The sequence below is a fragment of the Cetorhinus maximus genome, chromosome 12 (genome assembly GCF_964194155.1).
Source record: "Cetorhinus maximus chromosome 12, sCetMax3.hap1.1, whole genome shotgun sequence".
Classification (NCBI taxonomy): Eukaryota; Metazoa; Chordata; class Chondrichthyes; order Lamniformes; family Cetorhinidae; genus Cetorhinus; species Cetorhinus maximus.
In genome coordinates, this window is record NC_135890.1 from 119,282,591 (window position 1) to 119,305,203 (window position 22,613).

At 41.5% G+C, this 22,613-nt stretch overlaps 1 protein-coding gene across 1 annotated transcript in view; it reads right to left on the reverse strand.

Moving 5' to 3' along the window:
* The window catches only part of fbrsl1 (fibrosin-like 1), a 913,938-nt gene that overhangs the window by 649,379 nt on the left and 241,946 nt on the right, over positions 1–22,613 (reverse strand). Inside the window, exon 3 of the mRNA XM_078554523.1 lies at positions 1,994–2,191. Coding sequence (XP_078410649.1) covers positions 1,994–2,191 — 198 coding nt within the window. The remainder of the gene's footprint in view (positions 1–1,993; positions 2,192–22,613) is intronic.

Here is a 22,613-nt window from a genome sequence, read left to right on the forward strand (position 1 = left end):
TTTCCCTTTTCTCTATTCCATTCTGTTCCACTGATCTCATCAATTTTCTTTCTTTTCACCTAATCCTTCTCATTTATTTTGTCTAACTCCAAAAAAAAATCACTTCCCTTCTTGTCTATGGTTTTCCCCCAAAAATTGAAAGTCAGGTGCTATATTTAAAAGTTTTCATTAGCTGAGAAACAACTTTACAGCTAATTGAAATTGTGGAACCTAAGAAATAATTCATTAGCAACAGAGATATAACCCAGATAATTTTTTTTGACCAGTAGAAAAGTGTCAAACTCAGAAGGGGCCCTGTCAAATGAAAACAATTCTGTATGTCCTACAGCACGACAGCACCTAGGCAAACTAGGATCAAAACCAGAGCAGATTAATTCTATAAATGTGACTGTTGTTGAAGTAATTCCAAACAGGAAAGAATATAAATTCAAAACTAATCAAATGCATATTGTTTAAAATAAAAACAAATCAATGAACTTCAACTTCAAGTTTAGAATTCAACACAATTGTCACACATGCCTAAGTTGGCACTTTGTCAATTTGCACCCTTCTGTGTATGTGCTGTGCCATTTTACAGTGTTCTATTTAGCCAAAGCCGAAATCAAAAATCTCCAGAGGTATAATTTGTATTATTTTTAAAAAGGAGCTGTCACAATGGATATGCATTCATTTTCCTTGTTAGAGCTGAGGGACAAGAATGTCAGTTATTCCTCTTTGATGATCACAGGGACGATAACTTGCACATGTATAACCCTTCTTCAGAGCTTTGAAGAAGGGTCATACATACTTGAAACGTTCACTGTTTCTCTCTCCACAGATGCTGTCAGAACTGTTGTGTTTTTCCAGCATTTTCTGTTTTTATTTCAGATTTCCAGCATCCACAGTATTTTGCTTTTGCATATAACTTGCACATGACTTGATATCCCTGTTCAATGAAAAGCAAGAACATACTATGCTCTCAAAGTCAATATTTTGAAGACATCAAATGAATGAAGTCTTGTACTTGCCTAAACTTACATCACTCTTAGCATTGGTCAATCTTCATACTATTTAACAATTATAACCTACTCAGTACTGAAATACAGTCAGTTCAAATCTTGTAATGTACATGTGATTCTATTCTGAATCTCCAGTTGAATGTTTACTCTAACTTCTAAAGCTCACAAGAATATGTTGACAAAGGAAGTTCTGATAATTTGCTTATCTGGTTTGTGCATTACACTTCCCGTGTGGTTTTCCGTCAATTTCCTGCCATATGCTGCCCCAAATTAACACAAAGAAACTTGCGAAATGAATGTCAAGCTACTAAAACAGCCACCTTTTACCAACCGAAGTAATAGATTTTCAATAAAATAGGTTGTTAGACTGACAGCATGTTCTGTTGAAGGAAAAATACAGCAAAAAACAGTATAAATCAAACAGCATTTAATTATAGAGCGACAACAACAACCAGCACTGGTTAGAATTTGAAAATATCAAATGCCAAAACAAGACAAGCGTTGCCTCCAGCTCCTTGCCTTATTATATTTCATCCACCACGTTACATCTTGAACAAGGGAAATACAGTTTGTTTATGTAAATGTCTCTTACAATGGTCAATGAATGCAGGTTACAAAGTCATTATGGGCATTGTGCAATGTAGGCTTGAGTGCAACACCATACCAAAAAAGTCATGTCCACTGGAACTTGGCTGACTTATATGGGAACAGTTCAAATTTTCACATGTCACCAATCACATCACTTATTATGGATTAGGCACATCTCGGGATCTTATAGATTGGGACCAAAATTGGCAAATATTTGTACCGAGCTGGCCCCTCATTATAATGGGAATGAATATACTGTAGTAAATGCAAAAATTAAGAAGGTATAAACAAAAGTGACTAAAAAATCCTGTGATATAGATCCCATATTCTTATCCAAACTTTGCTGTTAAAACCAGTGTTGTCTCATAGTTACATACATATAAATGAAAGAGGTACACTTCACAGACCTGTGTGGAGTTCTTCAGTGGAACTTTTTTCTTTGCTCGATCCCTTCCCTGATCTCGTCCTCTGTCAAAGGTACCATTTCCATTCTCATGCCCATTTTCACTTGGTTCTGCCAACATGCCATTTGCCACCTGCCGTGGTTTCTTCCCAACTTGCTTCTCCCACTTTTCATTTCGTTCTTGTGGTCTAAGTGCAAGGTCCTTCTGACAAAATTAAAGAATAAGTAATTGAGAAAACAAATCAGAGAATCCTTTCTTGCAGTTATTAAATCACAATGTATGAGTGTGTCCTCCCTTCGCACCCACTCACTTCTCTTGAAAATGATGGTTACACGGATACTGTTTGACTTGCATTGGCAACCTTCCAATAGTATGCCTAAGCGATATTTCTTTATGCATAAACATCAATGATATCAGCAAGCTACTGAATCATGGAAGATATCATAGCTCAGCCTGATTCTGCCTTGCCAACTCCTACACATTTTAGCAGTAACCATGCCAGTGATCAAATATTAGAACCGTTGATTATTTTTTATTTACCCCTCAGTTCTGGAATGCTAAGGTCAATTATCTTTGATGAGATCAGTTAGTTTAGCACACATCTTCCTAGTCCATAAATAATTACTATTTTGAGTTTGTATCAACCACTGAGCAATCAGGGGTCCTTCAATACAAGATTAAAAGTTCAGAAATATTTAAATATATGTTTTCTGAATACATCTGTTGTAATTAATCACAGCAGATTTTGCACATATTAGCACATTTGAACAGAGGCATCCTCCACATTATCAGATGACATTGGCTAAGTGGCTAGGTTGCAAGGAAATAAGCTCTGAGATACAGAAATTCAAGCCAACAACAACTGTATTATGGAGAATCTGCTTTTTAACAACTCCAGTATTGTAAGTCCCCCTCTTCTCAATCTCCTAGACTTCTGCTCCAAAATATAGTTAAATGCATAGTTCTCTGATTTGCAGCAAGCTGTTTTGACAACTTTTCAAGCAATATATTCATGTGCTGTAAACTGTAGGCAGAAGAAACTTTTTACCCATGGAAATCCTAATGATTCTGTACAGGTAATACGCAGGACCCTGAATTACAATAAATATTGGAAACATCACAATCTGAAACACAGCCATTCAAGATATTTCTGGAATATCAATTTGATGGAGACTTAATTTTTTTTTATACACCTGGCTTTCCTGAAGCAATGGACAACTTCAATTACACACGATCAGTTGTAAACGCTACATGGATATGAAAATTGCTGCACGGCACACTGCCATTTGTACACTATCAAGCAACCATTTCAGTTAACATGTTAATGGTAAAATAGTGCATGCTGCAAAAATCTGTTTTTGAGAATCCTCCATTATATACATCAGAGAAAGACAATGCTAGGCTGCATTAACTTGATCCAGATTAACCCATTCTGACTCCACACAGATTCACTTCTGAATTGCTTGCATTAAAAACAATCACCGATCTATTATGGCACTGTCTGCATCAACAATGTACACTGACATGGTCAAGGCTAGTTTCCCTCTTGTTAAGTTTGAAGACCTCACTCCTAAGCAGTATTCCATTTTGCAGCATAAATTGTAACAAAAGAAATTCACTCCTCTTTCATTTGCCGTCATTACATCCTGTTGTAGAAGGTGAGGCTACAATGGTCAATTCTAAACAGAGACACAGTTGCTGTCCATTTTAAACAGCATACTAATTTCTCTATTTCACCTGTAATCTGTACCCATAATATCTTCAGATGGCTTGGTGTCATCTTGGGCACCAGAGAAACAACATCTTAATCAGAAGATAGGCAAGGCTTGAACAGTGTAGACTGACCTCTCCCCTCATCATTTTCTCCTGTCGTTTGTGAAGTTTTAATGTCATTCAACTCCTTGGAAGTGAAGACAGAAATTGGAAATCCATCCTCAGTTGACAACTGAACACTGTTCTTCCAACTTCTGAGCCACTTATGACAGGAAATACAAGGAATTCGAGGAGAGACACAGTGAGTTATTCCAATCCCTTTGTGAGGTGCACTGTTAAGGAAAATGCTTCAGAACTAACAACTTCATTGCACACAGATAGTCCAACTGAGTGCCGGTCACTACTTGAAACACAAAACCACAAGCACATCACTATGCTGTCACTGTAATATTAAAACTACAAAGCCAAGCTACTGGTTGAATAAAACGGTACAACCCAACTTTTAAGGATATATTACAAACATTTTACAAGTTGCTAGCTACTTACTATAAATAATTTTGACAGCCCTGTGTGAATGACTCTTCAAGTGTGCAGAGGCTTTTCTGTTCCTCATGAATTAAAACCCTTGTTCTAACAAAAAATGACACAAAAATAAATCTGTGAAAGCTCCTTGTTCAACTCTTATTAGTGATTCATGAAAACTAATTGAGACAAATTTGAAGATGAAATAGATACTCTAAGTTAATCTTGTGCACAGAACTTAAAACTTCCTTCATGCGTTTGTTTCTTAAATGGTTTTTGCAGGCCTCATTGCTATGGTGATGTCAATATTCATAGTCATAATGAATGGGCAGCATTGTTGGGTCCATTAATTTACTCCTAGATTATAGATTAGTTTGCATGTGTTACGGCACACAAAATCAACCTCCGTATCAATTAAATCTCTGAAAGCTCAATGAAACCATTCATAAATGCTCAAAATGTGCCAACTGAGCAACATGAGACACCCATGTCTCTGGCTTACCTACATTGACAGGGAAAATACAATTTATTTTCTATAAATATGCCAGCCTTTCTCTGTACATCTCTCTGTACTTCAGGCCAGCATGATGTTCAAAATTCAGTGTACCAACTCATCATGCTTCAGTGAATGGATAATCAAAGCGTTAAATGTCATCCAAATGCAGGATTTGATTCTTTTTTTCCATAGGCTCTATTCCAAAACGCAGAAACAAATCTGTTACAGAAGACTAGGCCTTCTCTCCCAAGAGACTGTAGGCATAAGAAAAATTACACTGGGTTATTAGAAGTAAAGTGGCCAGGAACATTATGAAAACACAAGGGAAAAGCAAAAACCTACCCATCAGCTACTTCAATAAACAGAACAGACGCTAAACAAATAATGTTTTAAATATTTCGACAGATTGTATACAAAGTTCAGCATAACTTGAAGCCACTCAACCTGAAAAAGGACTACAAAACTCTAAACGTCAAAAGATCATGTTGAAATGCAAACATACGAATTAGGAGCAGAAGTAGGCCATTCTGCTCCTTGGGCCTACCCCATTATATGATAAGATCAGTTATGATCTGATTATGGCTTCTACATTTCTGTCTACCCCCTATATCCTTTGACTCCCTTCTCAGTCAAGAATCTATCCAACTCGGCCTTAAAAATTTTCAATGACCCTATCTCCACTACTCTCTGGGGAAGAGAATTCAAATGCATTTCTGAAGCCCCATTTAAATGGTAAACATGATTCAGTTCATATGACAATGAATTGTACTGGATCTATCTGTGGAGGATCCTTAAGCTATTAGGCAGAACAGCTGCAGAATAGTAAAAGTGGCCAGACCAATTATAATCTGGGGTCAGAGAGTATCTTCAGGCTGAATGGGACATGTTTCAAATTTTATGATTGATTGCTTAAAAAATAAATTTTGCTGGGAGTAGCAGAAGGTTGCGATTTTGACTTCCATCGCTGTCTGTCCTTTCAACTCAGTCATCATGATTGGTAGACCTCTGCCAGAGGTCAAAATGAAAGGAAAATCTGTCGTCTCTTACATAAGCCTGTGTTACAGGGTTCCTTGATCACAAAGATAGCTGGCCTAACAGGGAAATGTCTTCAACTGAGGTTATTTTATAGCACGCAATGTTACGTGAAAAAAAAATCAAAAAGCTAAGGAAAATGTTTTGCTACATGTCCAGGTCTATGCAGTGCCTTATTATTTCAGTATTCATATTAATCATCAATAAATTGATGGCTCTTTAACACTAGAAGGTAAAAGGGATCAAGTATCAGACAAGTGTTGTTTTATATCATGTTCACAAGTGCAAGAACAGTCTTCTCAGATGTGGGAGCACAGGTCAGGTTCTGAACAAACTCTGGTTTTACAGGAAGTTATAAGTTGTTGAGGAAAAAATCAGTTTTTGACATGGGAGAAAACCAAGCTTTTTGGAGACAACTTTAGGAAGGACGTGCAGAATTACACTTGGCACCACAGAAAATAGTGATACCAAGAATGCCAACAGGCAAAATGTAATGGTACTGTTGGTTGAGCTTTCGAGAGACAGGGAGAAACTCGCTTTGAAGAAACCAGATTTTCACTGCTCCATTGAAAGACATGAAGAAGATTTTTTAAAAAGTGATTTGAGATGATTGAACATTTTAAGCACCAAAGGCGCACGATCTGAAGGAAGTGATAATTGTCGAAAAGAATCATCAGTAAAAAAGAGTAAACAGGTTTGGAAAACAGATGAAGGGGCCATTGTCATTAAGTAGGACTAGGGTGCAAGATAGAACAGAGCCTGGAATTCTCCTGAGTTAATAGAACCAGGGGCTAAACCATCAATTATGCTACTTATGGTTCAGGCAACAGGGAACTAGATAGCTATGGACATAGACTGGTAGGAGGCCAACCAACAATAACTTATGTTGAAATGCACAGCACTAGAGGCTATGGAGGTGTTGATAGCAATGACGGATGATTTACTCAAGTGTTAACAATTGAGTTCCAGAAGTATACAACACGTATAACAGGGTGATCAATGGGGCAGCCATGCTGAAAACCATACTGGCAATCATGGATTGGACTAGCACTTCCCAGCTAATGGATAATTTCAGAATTAACAGTAGCTTTCGAAACAACGAAAATTAACAGCGGCTACAAAAGGTAAAAGCATAATACTGCACATGCTGGAATATGAAATAAAAACGGGAAATGCTGGAAAAACTCAGCAGGTTCTGGCAAAATCTGTGGAGAGAAAGAGAAACGCAGCTAATGTTTCGAGTTGATTATCATCCTAGAAGAGTCATATTCAACTCAAAATGTTAACATTGTTTCTCTCTCCACAGATTGTGAGGTTTTCCAGCACTTTCTGTTTTGATGCTACACAAGGTAAGTGGGAATGTCTTTCTAAACAATTGAGTAAACATGAACAAATTTCTCAAGAAAGAAGAACTTGCATTTATATGGTTCTTTTCACAACCTCAGGATGTCCCAAAGTGCTTTACAGCCAATGAAGTATTTTTTGAAGTGTATTCACTGTTGTAATGTAGGAAACACAGCAGCCAACTTGTGCACAAAAGCCCCACAGACAACAATGCAATAATGACCAGATACACTGTTTTTTCTAAGTGATGGAAGTTGTGAGATAGATATACATAAAAACATTCGAATTAGGAAGAGTAGGCCATTCGGCCCCTCGAGCCTGCTCCGCCATTCATTAAGATCATGGCTGATTTGACTGTAACCTCCACTCCACATTACCACCTACGCCCGATAACCTTTCAGTCTGGGCGACCGTTTTGCGGAACACCTGCGGTCTGTCCGCAAGAAAGACCCAAACCTCCCTGTCGCTTGCCATTTTAACACTCCACCCTGTTCTCTTGCCAACATGTCTGTCCTTGGCTTGCTGCATTGTTCCAGTGAAGCCCAACGCAAACTGGAGGAACAGCACCTCATCTTCCGACTAGGCACTTTACAGCCCTCCGGGCTGAATATTGAATTCAACAACTTTAGATCTTAAACTCCCCCTCCCCCCATCCCCACCCCGTTTCTTTCCCCCCCACCCCCGCTTTTTTTTCAATAATTTATATAGATTCTTCTTTCCCCACCTATTTCCATTATTTTTAAATCTAAAACTAAAACCTCTAGTCTTTCCACCCCACCCCCATTAGAGCTGTACTTTGAATATCCTGTCTTCCATTCTTAATTAGCACTTTTCTCAGACAAAGACCACCACCTTCAACACCTCTTTGACCCTTTTGTCTGTGACATCTTTTGATTATCTGCTCATCTCCACAATCATCACACCACACCCTCAATGTGTCTCTTCCCCACCCCCCCCCACCCACCTTAAACCAATTTATATTTCTCCTTTCTTCTAGCTATGCTCCAGTTCTGCCGAAGGGCCATGAAGGCTCGAAACGTTAACTGATTTCTTCTCCGCCGATGCTGCCAGACTTGCTGAGTTTTTCCAGGTAATTCTGTTTTTGTTTTTAACCTTTCAGTCCCCTGCTTATCAAGGACATATCTAGCTCTGCCTTAAAAATATTCCAAGATTCTGCTTCCACCGCCCTTTGAAGGAGAGTTCCAAAGACTCACGACACTCAAGAGAAAAAAATTTGTCCTCATCTCTTTCTTCAATGGGCAGCCCCTTATTTTTAAACAGTGACCCCCTAGCTCTAGATTCTCTTAGAAGAGGAAATATCCTTTCCACATCCATGCTGTCAAGACCCCTCAGGATCTTAAAAAGGTTTCAATCAAGCCACCTCTTTCTCTTCTAGACTCCAGCAGATACAAGCCTAGCCTGTCCAGCCTTTCCTCATAAGACAACCTCCCATTCCAGGTATTAGTCTAGCAAACCTTCTCCGAACTGCTTCCAACATATTTACAATCTTCCTTAAATAAGGAGACGAATACTGTAAACAGTACTCCAGATATGGTCTCACCAATGCCCTGTATAACTAAAGGATTGACAACTCATTTTTAGGTATGCCAGGTGCTTCTCCTGGAATGCCCTCCTACACACTTCATTGAACCAGGGTTGATCCCCTGGCTTAACAGTAATGGTAGAGTGGGGGATCTGCCGGGCCATGAGGTTACAGATTGTGTTCGAGTACAATTCTGCTGCTGCTGATGGCCCACAGCGCCTCATGGATGCCCAGTGTTGAGTTGCTAGATCTGTTCGAAATCTATCCCATTTAGCACAGTGGTAGTGCCACACAACATGACGGAGGGTATCCTCAATGTGAAGGCGGGAATTCATCTCCACAATGACGGTGTGGTGGTCACTCCTACATGGACAGATGCATCTGTGGCAGGCAGGCTGGTGAGGATGAGATTTCAAGTATGTTTTTCCGTCTTGTTGGTTCCCTCACCACCTGCCGCAGACCCAGTCTAGCAGCTATGTCAGTTAGGATTCGGTCAGTAGCGGTGCTACCGAGCCACTCTTGGTGATGGACATTGAAGTCCCTACCTAGAGTACATTCTGTGTCTTGACACCCTCAGTGCTTCCTCCAAGTGATGTTCAACATGGAGGAGCACTGATTCATTATCTGAGGGAGGACAGTACATGGTAATCAGCAGGAGGTTTCCTTGCCCATGTTTGACCTGATGCCATGAGACTCTGATGTTGAGGACTCCCAGGGCAACTCCCTCCCGACTGTATACCACTGTGCCGCCACCTCTGCTGGATCTGTCCTGCCGGTGGGACTGGACATACCCAGGGATGGTGATGGTAGAGTCTAGGACATTATCTGTAAGGTATGATTCCGTGAGGATGACTATGTCAGGCTGTTGTTTGACTAGTCAGTGAGACAGCTCTCCCAATTTTGGCACCAGCCCCCAGATATTAGTAAGCAGGGTTTTGCAGGGTCGACAGGGCTGCAATTGCCGTTGTCGTTTCTGGTGCCTAGCTCGATGCCGGGTGGTCCTTTTCATTCCGGTCCGCTTTCATTCCTTATTTATGACTTGGTAGTGGTTTGTTACAACTGAGTGGCTGGCTAGGTCATTTCAGAGGGCATTTAAGAGTCAACCACACTGCTGTGGGTCTGGAGTCACCTGCAGGTCAGACCAGGTAAGGACAGCAGATTTCCTTCCCCGAAAGGACATTAGTGACATAAGGGTAATTACAATGGAATGAGGGCAGAGTTGGCTGGGCTGGACTGGGAGAGCAGTTTAGCAGAAAAGCCGGCTGATGAACAATGGCCGACATTTAAGAAAATAGTTCATGACTCTCAACAAAAATATATCCCAGTGAGGAAAAAGGATTCAAGGGGATAAACCAACCATGGTTAACCAAGGAATTGAAAGAAAAAAGATATGTGGCAAAGATTAGTGGTAAGCCAGAGGATTGGGAAAGTTTTAAAATCCAACAAAAGATGACCAAAAAAAATAAAGAGGGAGAAAATAAACTTTGGGGGTAAACTGGCAAGTAATATAAAAACGGACAGTAAGAGTTTCTTCAAATATAGAAAAAGGAAGAGAGAGGCCAAAGTGAACATAGGCCCCTTAGGGAATGAGGCTGAGGAAATACTAATGGGGAACCCGAAATGGCAGAGGAGTTGAATAAATACTTTGCTTCAGTCTTCACGGTAGACAACACTAACAGCATTCCAAAAATACTAACTAATGAAAGGATGGGTGGGGGGGTGGGGCGGGGGGAGGAAATAAATACATTAACTATCACGAGAGAAAAAGTACTCGGTAAACTAATGGGGCTAAAGGCCGATAAGTCCCCTGGACCTGATGGGTTGCATCCTAGGATATTAAAGGAAGTAGCTGCAGAGATAGTGGATGCACTGGTTGTAATATTCCAAAAATCCTCAGATTCTGGAAAAGTCCCAGAGGATTGGAAAACTGGCAATGTAACACCATTATTCAAAAAGGGAGGGAGACAAAAAACAGGTAACTATAGGTCAGTTAGCTTAATATCCATCATTGGGAAAATGTAGGAGTCTATTATAAAGGATGTAATAGCAGAGCATTTAGAAATACATAATATAATCAAGCAGGGTGAGCATTGCTTCATGAAGGGGAAATCATGCCTCACAAGTTTATTAGAATTCTTTGAGGAGGTAACAAGCAGGATAGATAAAAGGGGAACCAGTAGATGTAATATATTTGGATTTCCAAAAGACGTTCGATAAGGTATCACACATAAGGCTCCTTAATAAGATAAGAGCCCACGGTGTTGGGGGTAATATATTAGCATGGATAGAGGATTGGCTAACTAATAGAAGACAGAGTTGGTATAAGGGGGGCATTTTCAGGATGGCAACCTATAACTTGTGGAGTGCCACAGGGATCAGTACTGGGGCCTCAATTATTTATAATATATATATTAATGACTTAGATGAGGGGAAGTGAGCGTACTATTGCCAAGTTTGCAGATGACACAAAAAATAGGTGGGAAGGCAAGTGGTGAGGATGACACAAGGAGTCTACAGAGGAATACAGACAGGTTAAGTGAGTGGGCAAAAACTTGGCAGATGGAATATAATGTGGGGAAATGTGAAGTTATGCACTTTGGCAAGAAGAAGAGAGGAGCTGAATATTATTTAAGTGGAGAAAGGCAGCAGAAGGCTGCAGAACGGAGGGATTTGAGAGTCCTTGTGTGTGAATCCCAAAAATCTAACATACAAGTTCAACAGGTAATAGGGAAGGCAAATGGAATGGAGTATAAAATTAGGGAAGCCTTGCTAAAACTATACAAGGCACTAGTTAGACCACACCTAGAATATTGTGAACAATTTTGGTCCCCTTATCTAAGGAAAAATATACTGGCATTGGAGGCAGCCCAGAGAAGGTTCACTAGGTTGATCCTAGGTATGGAGGGATTTTCTTATGAGGAGAAGTTGAGTAGGTTGGGGCTGTACTCATTGGAATTTAGAAGAATGAGAGGCGACCTTATTGAAACATTTAAGATTCTTAGGGGGCTTGACAGGTTGATTCCCCTTGTGGAAGAGTCTAGGACCAGAGGGCATAATCTCAGAGTAAGGGGGTGCCCATTTAAAACAGAGATGAGGAGGAATCTCTTCTCTCAGAAGACGGTTAATCTGTAGGATTCTTTACCGCAGAGGGCTGTAGAAGCTGGGTTATTAAGTATATTCAAGGCTGAGATAGACAAATTTTTAATCAGTAAGGGAATCAAGGGTTATGGAGAAAAGGCAGGAAAGTGGAGTTGAGGATGATCAGATCAGCTACGATCTAATTGAATGGCAGAGCAGACTCGATGGGCTGAATGGCCTACTTCTGCTCCCATGTCTTATGGTCTAAGCATAGCCCCTCTACTTTTGTACTCAATTTCCCTCACAATAAACAATAACATTCTATTAGCTTTCCTAATGTTGTGCGCTTATATTGGCCAGGGCACCATGTGGTACACCCCTGCTCTTCAAAATAATACCACGAAACATTTTTATGTCCACCTAAGAGTGCAAATGGAGCTTCAGTTCAATGCCTCAATTGAAAGGCAGCAGTTCCATCATTGCAATACTTCCTCAGTACAGCTCTAGAGGGTCACATTATATTTTTGTGCTTATGTCTCCAGCTCCAACTGAGCCATGGCCTAATAATTCCTAAGAGAAAGAAAGGTGAACTAGAAACAAGAGACAGGAACCATCATAAGAAAGAGGCAAATTCAGAGGCACAATTCTTAAGACAAGGAGAAATAACATCAAGACCAGGAGTGCTATTTGGCAGTCACAGGCATAATACTCCATGTCCACCATAATGATCAAACAGATAGCAGCAATTAGCAGAAGGCCACTTAGTTAACGTCGGGGAAGAAAAAAGGGGGCAAAAGAGTTAGCTTTCCTCTAGAGAGTACTCTGATCTCAGTAGAGACCAGTAACATTTTTATTTTTTTTATAAGCTGAAAACCCAAGTGTTTACTAAAAGAATGGATTCATGAGGTTTAAATCAAAATGATTTTACTACACAAAAATCAAAAAACAGCGATACTAATAAACAGACACTAGGTGGAATAGTCAGTGCCTGCTGGCGTCAGGCGTGAGCGGACAATATAGCGGGAAGGCCAAAAATCGGTTTCATGGCATCATGAAACCAGTTTGCGATCATCTGCTCCGCCTACCGATGGCGGGCTGCACTTTCCCACCATTGGATGTTGGGAACCTCATTATAATACATCTGCACACCGACATGTTTCACGACACAATATAAAAGGCATGCACTTGGTGGGCTGCACTTTGAGAAGAGTAAACAGCAACGTTGTTGAGCCTCACCCGGATTGCCTGGCTGGGTGGTGGTGGGGGGGAGGGGGGTGGGGAGAGCATTAGGGAAACCTTGTTTAAAGTGACCATTCCTCTGCAGCTTAGGCAGTTCAGGCGCAACTACATTGATATGATTGGATAAAAGCAAAAAACTGCAGATGCTGGAAATCCAAAATAAAAATACCTGGAAAAACTCAGCAGGTCTGACAGCATCTGCGGAGAGGGACACAGTTAACATTTCGAGTCTGTATGACTCTTCAACAGAACTAAGGAAAAATAGAAAGGTGAAATATAAGCTGGTTTAAGGGGGGGGGGGACACACAAGTAGAGCTGGATAGAGGGCCAGTGATAGGTGGAGATAACTAAAAGATGTCATAGACAAAAGGACAAAGAGGTGTTGAAGGTGGTGATATTATCTAAGGAATGTGCTAATAGGTGACATTAAGGGTAGAAAGCAGGACGAGTAAGGTACAGATAGCCCTGGTGGGGGGAAGGGATCGAAATAGGCTAAAAGGTAGAGATAAAACAATGGATGGAAATACATTTAAAAATAATTGAAATAGGTGGGAAAAGAAAAATCTATATAAATTATTAGAAAAAAGGAGGTGGGGATGAAGGACAGAGTTCATGATCTAAAATTGTTGAACTCAATATTCAGTCCGGAAGGCTGTAAAGTGCCTAGTTGGAAGATCAGGTGCGTTGAGCTTCACTGGAACAATGCAGCAGGCCAAGGACGGACATGTGGGCATGACAGCAGGGTGGAGTGTTGAAATGGCAAGTGACAGGGAGGTCTGGGTCATGCTTGTGGACAGACCAATTGGAGTCAGGCCTCCAGCTTCTCTGCCCACTCAAGCAAAGCAGAGGCACGAAAGTGCTACCAAGTGCTCCAGAGCTTTTCACCCCTCAGACACAGGCTGCATATTAAAAGTGTTTTAGTGAACTACAAAACAGTTGGACGACTGGGAACGTTGTATAATCTCCTTGCTAAAGCTGGCCATGGAGCAGTTACTTGTGGAGGCGCTCACAGCCCCTTGCAATGTCATCATCCCGGTTTGGGCCAGTCTCCCCCATGGCTCAAGCTAACAGTGCAGCCTTGCAGCGCAGGTTAGAAGAATGCCTGCGCCAGAGCATGCAGTCCAAGGGGCAAAGCTGCCGCCAATCGGTCAGGTGGAGTGGGTGCGGTTTCAGGCAGCCATGCAACACATTAATCTCTGGCCAGCTAAGTAGTGGCCAGCACTCTCTGGGATACGTTAAGGGGCCTTCAGACTTAAACAAGACAGGTTCTTAGTACACCCATGCTAACCCACATGACTCTCTCTTTCATCCTGTAGGAGTAAAACATCAGGATCATGGAACCTGGTGAACTAGCTGTATGCCTCGTGGCTTACAGAGAGTGAAGACAACTGAGAAGAGAGCGACTGAGGTGCCTGGCTGTGCAGGAGGAGGAGCACCACCCTCTGGAAGAAGGGACCACTGGGGCTCCTGCGCATGCCGCCGAAGAGCCACAGCAAGCCGTCGCTGGTTGGCGCCAAGCTAGACCCAGGTTCTATTGACACCGCCTTTCCCTGCAGATGACCGCGAGCCAGTGTTGCCGAAGACTGCACATGTCTAGAGAGCTGGTCGGTCACATCGGCCAGCTACTACAGCATTTGGCACCACGGGAATATGGAAGGCATCCACTGCCACTGGCTGTGAAAGGGACCACGGCGCTCAATTTCTATGCCTTTGGCTCCTTTCATGGCTCTACAGGTGACCTCTGTGGGATTTCAAAAGCTGCCACCCACAAATACATCCGTGAGGTCACGGATGCCATCTTCGCGAGGGCACACAACTTTGTGCATTTCACCCAGAACCAGGAAAGCCAAGATACAAGGGCATTTAGATTCGCCCAGATCTCTGGTTTCCTCACAGGTGCAGGGTGTCATCGACTGCACTCATGTGGCGCTCAGGTCTCCATCGCAACACCCCCTGATCAACTATGTCAACCGCAAAGGATCCCATTCCATGAAAGTGCAGCTGCTGTGCGACCACCACAAACGCATCCTGCAGGTCTGCACAGTTTCCAGGGAATGTGCACGACTCTTACATTTTCAGTTGGTCACAAATCCCTGAAGTCTTCCAGGATCCACAGAAGCTGCAAGGATGGCTGCTCGGGGACAAGGGTGGACATGTTTGATGACACCCATGCGGCGGCCTCAGACTGCAGCAGAACAAAGGGGTAACAAGGCTCATGCTGGAACTCGCAACTTGGTGGAGCAGATCATCGGGATGCTGAAAATGAGGTTCCGGTACCTGGACTGCAGCCCTGCAATATAGTCCAGAGGGTGTCATGCATTGTCATCGTCTGCTGCACCCATTACAACCTGGCACTGCAATGGGGAGAGGAACTGGCTGAGGAGGAGATGGAGGAACTGGAGCTCTCCTCCGATGAGGAGGTCGCCGACGGGGATGAGGGTGAGGATGTGGAGGTCCTCGAAGGTGACCATGATGGGGATGAGGCCCTCGCACTGACCAGGTGAGGCAGGCGCGCTCAGGAGATTTGTGGAGGATGATGACGACGACATGCAGTGAGGAGACACCGTAGGTCCTCACAATGCAGCTATGAACGTTTGACTCAAGTATGGCTTATGGCAACACACATACTTTCTGTGATAATGCTCCTGTCATGGAGATGCAGTGGAGGTCCTAATAGTCACTCAATTGCAGGAGGATGATGACAACATGCAGTGAGGACACTCCACAGATTTTCACATAGCCTCTGAGAATACCGGACTCCTATCTGGGCAAGGGCAGCTCGCTTGTAGTCTGTGATCATAGAGATGCAACCATGAAACTTTAGAAGCATCTGATCCTTTGTCTGCCTTCAGCACCTGACCCCTTCTGGGGCACAGTGTCACTGGTCACAAATGTTAAAGAGATGGGGGCCACCCCATCTCAAAGGTGCTGAGAGCAGACAGAGAGAATGACGGAACTGTGTGGTGTCTGCCCACAACATTCTGGCAGCAATGACGAGCACTGTCGAGGTGCAGGCATCACTAATGCATCCAGGGAATGTGAGGCTGGACATCACTTTGGTCTGAAGGGTGCACAAGGCACAGGTAAGAGGCCCTGGACTGAGACACCTGCCTTTATCTTGTGAAGAAAGGTTTCACATCTCAGTGACAAGAACACTGCTCATCAGAACAAGGAGCCAGAGGCAGGGAGACATTCTTGGGAGTTTACTAACAACAATGAACAATATGTACAAGTGATTTAACACCTGTGTCTAGGCTGTGTAGCTACATCATCTTAACGAGGTGTCAGCTGTGGCTCAGTTCATAGCACCCTCGCCTTTGAATCAGAAGGTTGTGGGTTCATGTCCCACTCCCGGAAACCAAGAACTGTGAATGTACTCGAAAGAGTTACATGCGATCTGTTGATAACTCGAAAGAGTTACATCATCTTAACTTTCCTAACCCTGCCACTATATCTTGGTGTTCCCTGGACATCCACAGCAGAGGTGGAGGCAGCCTGCTGACAGCTACGCCCTGCCTGTGATGACCTTGGCGGCTGTCCTTTGGAGGGCTGAGACCTGGAGGGCCCCAGCCTGCTTTTGGGGTCCTGCTATGTGGCAGTGGCACCCTTCTTAGCCTTTGGAGCTAGAGCTACTGAGGTCACAGGAAAAGGCGATTCGGAAGGGGCAGACCACCACTGCCACCGCCTCCCAAGCCAGATTAGCAAGGTTGCTGCCCATCCTGCGGCCAGAGCGGGGGTAGAGGACTTCACGGCGAACCTCCACGTCATCCAAAAGGCGTCACTGCACCTGGGGGGCTGCAGTCTTTTTGCCTTTCAGGGCCATGTCTTCTTTGCAGCAGTCGTGGGCTGGAAGCATTGAGAGGGTGTGCATGCGGCTGGACTTTAAATTTTTTTCTTTTTATTCGTTCATTGGATGTGGGTATCGTTGGCTCAGCCAGCATTTATTGCCCATCCCAATTGCCCTTGTTCAGAGAGCATTTAAGAGTCAACCACATTGCTGTGGGTCTGGAGTCACATGTCGGCCAGACCAGATAAGGACAGCAGATTTCCTTCCCTAATGGACATTAGTGAACCACTTTATGACAATCGGCAATGGCTTCACAGTCATCATTAGACTTTTAATTCCAGATTTTTATTGGGATTCAAATTCCACCATCTGCCGGGTCCCCAGAGCATTACCCCTGGGTTTCTGGATTACCAGTCCAGTGACAATACCATTACTCCAACGCCTCCCCTACATACGGTCGTTTTACCGCCCTGCCCCTGCTACCGCACTTAGTGCAAATCTGGGATGATTCTGCCCTTTATCTTAAGTTGTCAGTTAAGTCAAAGATGTTAAAAGTACAAGGACCTCTGTAATCTTTATAATCTAAAGCAAACTCCTTAAATCACCCCTCCTTCTACACCCACTTAATTTACACCCGCAATAAGCTAAGTCAGATACTTATCAAAAATTTGGAAGATTAACCGCTTGGTCTGAGTACTGTTTTGAAGATTTGTATAAGGGTAGAGATTTCCTGGGTGTTCTGCTTACTTCTGGAAAAGTTGTCCCTTCAAATCTGCTCCAACCGTCCTACAGCTGCAAACTCCCTGTTCAACTCAGGCATCTCTAGCGTCTTAAGCGTTGCCACCTCAGGTCAGAACTCTCCTGGTTCTAATGTTCTTCAACTCTTGGGGTTTTGCATTTAAAACTCTCACTCTCTCAACTCTCTCTATGCCAGAAGTTCAAGTACTATTAGGAGTCCTTCAGTAACAAGAGTTTTACTCTATTTTAGCCAACACACAAAATTTCAACTGAACTTTGTTTGAGAGAGGTTTTCTCCTCAGCAACCAGCTTATTCTAAAACCTAAGAACTCACCCCTTATAATTAACGTATGTTAACTTATTTTTCTCTATTGTTTATCTCCCAGGCAACCTGGGCACATCATCATTTATGGAAGCCTGGTGCTTTACTATAAATCAGATCCAAGAGAAATCTAGAACTTAAAGGGATCAGTGCCCCTTTTCCCCCCCAAAACCACATGGGGGAAAGCCACAAGAGCTAATAAGGGAGGATGGAAAAGGGCTAGAAATAAAGGATATAGAAGTTGCAAAGATTCAGATGGAGCAACGACTGGAAGAGTAGGAAGGCAGAAATTGTGTACGTTTGTTAGTAATCAAAAATATGGGTTCACTGATATACTTAATACAGAGCCAAAAGAATAGAAACCAATTTCCAAGCATATAGTACAAAAGTAATCTTAAAAATGGTATCTTTCTTAAACAAATCTGTTTTTAAGCTAGGAAATGTAATCTAGGGAGAGCACTATAAGATATGGACAAGCATATCTCATTTTATTCTTGGTACTTAAGAATTGGATGCTCTTGGTGTATCAGTTAGTTATAATTTTGATCCAACAGACATGGATGCAAATGCAACCTGTAGGTAAGAATGCCCATGTAATTTTAAAAAATAGACTATAATGAGTAGGGGTTTGGCATCTCGTCCCTTGGAAAAGTATTTGTCTTTTGTTTAGAAGATCTGCAGAGAAAACCATTCACAGAACTCAATGGTTGCTGCATCTGTTTAACCCTTTCAAGTGCTAGTTCAGAGGTTCATAATTTAGACTAACTTCAATAGTTTATAGTTATTTCCCTCCCTTAACAAATGACTGTGAGAATAAATCTGCTTGGAATTTTCACCTGCTAGGTAAGTATCTGGCATAACCAATATCGATCATTCTCTGAGGTGCCATGGACACAACGTGAAAATCCAGCATAAATCAAAGTTAATAAATGGGTATGTTGTTTGCTCAAAATGTTCTAACCCAGATTACTTAGCACACAAGGTCTTACCTCGATTTCCATGTTGAGTATTAGAAAAAGTACTTGAATCGTAAGAATGGATAAAACTGGCTAACAATCCTTCAGAATGACCAAAATCCCAGCTGCAATAGGCAGAATTAGCCACAATCTCACATGATCCTTGTAAAGACCATAATAGAAATGAAAACCATCAATTTTCTATGAAAGAAATAGTGATAGTTAAAATCTTGATGTATCCACATTGTACTCGACTGTTCCCATTTGAAAGGCTGCTTGCTTACTTTACATCTAATCTGAAAAGAATACTGCCTCAGGCTGCTTTCAACTTAATTATTTTTTTAATAAAACAGGATTTCCTCTGAACAAATGGCAGGCACAAGAAGCTGAAATCATTTAATACTGAATTTTGTGTGTGGCTTAGCACCAAGTCACTGACTTGCGGGGGTGACTGTTAATGCACAAATTAGTTTTATTTTGTTATTGAAAACTAAAATCAATGCCATTAGCTATTGCCTTGTAAGATTGAAATGATGACCCCAGTGATGCCTGAAGTGGCATTTAACAAAAACACATGTTCGCCATGATGTTTTGACTGGGGCGAGGGATGAAAGAGAGGAAATTTTGCAGTAAATTTGCCTACTTCCTGCATTGCCTAAAGTGGTCTGGCGCATCAGAGCTTTAAAAGAAAAAAACTAAATTTGCTATGTCATCCTTTAAAACTTGAGGTAGGAATTCTAAATAAAGACTCTACAATTCTCAAAAGGATAACTCCAGTATTTTGCACAGCAGCATTTTCTTGCAGAAGGGGAAAACTCAGTGCTGTGGAATTCTTTATGGTCCGGAGAATAAAGGAAAAAATGGTAATTGCCAACATGGCAACCAATCTGCTGTCAGTTTTGATTTACAGGTGCAGTTCTGGTTTCTCTGCACTTTGTTCACATGAATAGCAAGAGAAACCAGTTATGTCAAGTACTGTGAAATAACTCCTTAGTCCAATTACAAAAGATCATTGATCACTCTTTCCTCTGCATCCACCTCACACCACCCACCCCCAGCTCATTTTGCAAGGTCTCTGCTTGGTCCCACTCGCTGAGAACAGAACTTATTCTTTCAGTATAAATCGAAATCTGGAACAATCTAATTTACAGCTGTGTTGGTATAGTTTAAGATCAATGTTAATGGCGTGGTCTCCCAAACTGCGAGTCTCATATAGTTAGCTAAAACTAGAAAATAAATCTGCTGGGAAAAAGCTAAGAGAGCAACCAGGTAGATGCAGAATTGAAAAGAATCTAGAAAGGTGCCTTAGAAAAGGTCAAATAAACTGAAAAAGGTATTGAAAAAATTCACATTTTGGTTAATTTCTAAGGAGAAATTCTATTCTGTATTCAAAATGTTCAATTTGCCTTTGCCTACTGGGAAAAGGCAGAATGTTTAGAGTTGTATATCCTCCTTCTAAAGGCCATTAAGGGGATAAATGCTGTACACAATTATATGCATAGCTAAAGGGCTGAAAGCTCTTTATATTGAGCTGGAGCCATTAAATTCGAATGCACTATTAAAAATTTTCCAGGTTTTCCCCATATTTACATAAGATTACATAATGTAAACACAAGAATTGGCCATTTGGTCCAACTGCTCCACACAAGCTTCCTCCCAGCCTTCTTCCTTGTGTATTTATCTAATTTCTCTTCAGATGTAGGGTCATCTGAGGGAAGACGAGAAAAAATTGGGCTTTTTAGCCTTGGCAAGTGATCTTTTATAAGGAAACCAGATTGCAGAAATTACTTCCAGTTAAATTGTACAATTAGGGCAAAGCAGACAGCTTCAAAGTAGGAAAAGGCAAATCAAGGACTAATATAGGAAGTTCTTCAATGAAAGTGATCAACACACAGAATGGACTTCTGGCTGGTGTAGTGGGGGTAGAAATCCTGAAATCATTAAGGAAAACATTGCATGATGCATTGGGGTTGAACATTGGAGGGCTAACCTCGACATATGACTGAAACTGAGTTAAACACCGGTACTTATTTTCTGATCACTGTCTAATGAGGATTAATACCTCACAGATTATGGCAACATATTCACGATCAGGTGTGCATGAATGCAGCATCAATTTAGAAGTGAAACGGGGCATCAATAACATTAGCAATAACCTGGAAAGTATAATGGTGCCTTTTATATCACAGGTGCAAATTTGACTCCTGTACCTGTTTTAAAAGAGCGAGAATTCCAAAAAGGTGTACTGTTTTGTTTTGTAATGAAGTGACTCTCTGTATGAGAACTGGAATGCAAGTACAGAATTCTCTCTGCTCACCAGCACCTGGAAGGCAGTAAACTTGCAATTTTAGTTAAAAGGTCATGTTGATTGTTCTTTGATAATATTGAAAGCATAAGGCGCAACTAATTAGACTTTAAATTAACATTTCACTTGAAAGATGGCACCTCAGGCAGTGCTGAACATCCTCACTACTGCACTGGAGCGTCAAGTCTAGATTTTTGTGCTCAAGTCTCTGGAGTGGGATGTAAGCCTCCAACTTTATGATTCAGAGGCGAGTGTGCTACAAGCTGAGCCATGACTGGCACAGCCCATTTACACTGCACTTTGAATCTTAATGCAATACTATTTACCATTGCATTGATGCAGATGAGTATAACTAGTCAGCTAATCGACCTAAAGACACAATGCTTTGGAGGTCAGGTTTTTGATCTAATCCAAACAAAGAACAACTTTCAGTTTCTAATTATCACAGAATCCAGAGGCGTTTCCTTCAGTACTAAAACTAATCAAGCCAGCCACTGTGCCTGTGCTTTGTAAACTCTTGCAGAGATAGACACAACAACTAGATAGTTAATCTATTTTGAAAAGAAAGTGTTTAGGCTCAACTCATCCAGTCATGATACTTAACTACCAACTCTCACAAAGCTAACGACAACTAAATGCATTCCATGGTTTTTCCATTTTTTCGGTTTTAAAGACAAGCCAAGTTGCAGTTCCCACAAAGAGTGGTAAACTTAACCCCAATCCTGCAGCATCTTGCAAAGAATTTTTTTAAAGAAAAAGTAACAGAAATGAGTGGTTCTGTGCACAAGCTGCTCGCCTATTTTGTTCTACTTTGCTTTTATAGCAGTTAAGTTTCAGTAGAACAGTTATTAAGATAAGTTGAGATGATCTTCCACAACTTTAGAATTGCACTTAGGGAGGTATAAAAACCATGTAACACAGTTTAGATTTATTTCCATTCCTTTGATGAACATTGTGATATAGAAGCCGCTTTTCCAGTGTGTATATTTATTTGTTAAATTTATTTTCCACAAAGGCTAAATGATGAAAAGAGTATATTGTGAATAGAAAACATATTAAGGACTTTTCTCCACAATTTACACAACTCCTTGACATTCAAAAGTCAAAACTCTCTTTTGTTAACTCCCTCCAAAAGGCCTTTTCTATTTAGAACAACAAAATATATGGTTCACAGCTGAGTGGAATCAACTCATAAGCAGGGTAGTAGGCCAAATATAGCTTTAGCTTACATTCCTGGACTGAGACTAAAGGACAATCCGAAAAGACAGGATTCCTATCTATTGCACTCACCCTCCCCCCCCCCCCACTATTATCCATTAGATATTGAGGCAGTAATGTGCCACATTGCTACTTATGTATTCCTTGTCATATTAGCAAACAAATTTATAAAAATATAGAAAAATGTGCAATTTGGAAGGAGTGGTATTATTTTGCTGCAGAAATTACAGTATTAAAGTGAAAACTGAAGCAGGTTACATGACAAAATATGAATTTGTGGATTTATTTAGTTTCAAATATTTTTAAAAGTAGGAAAATAAGCGGACTTTT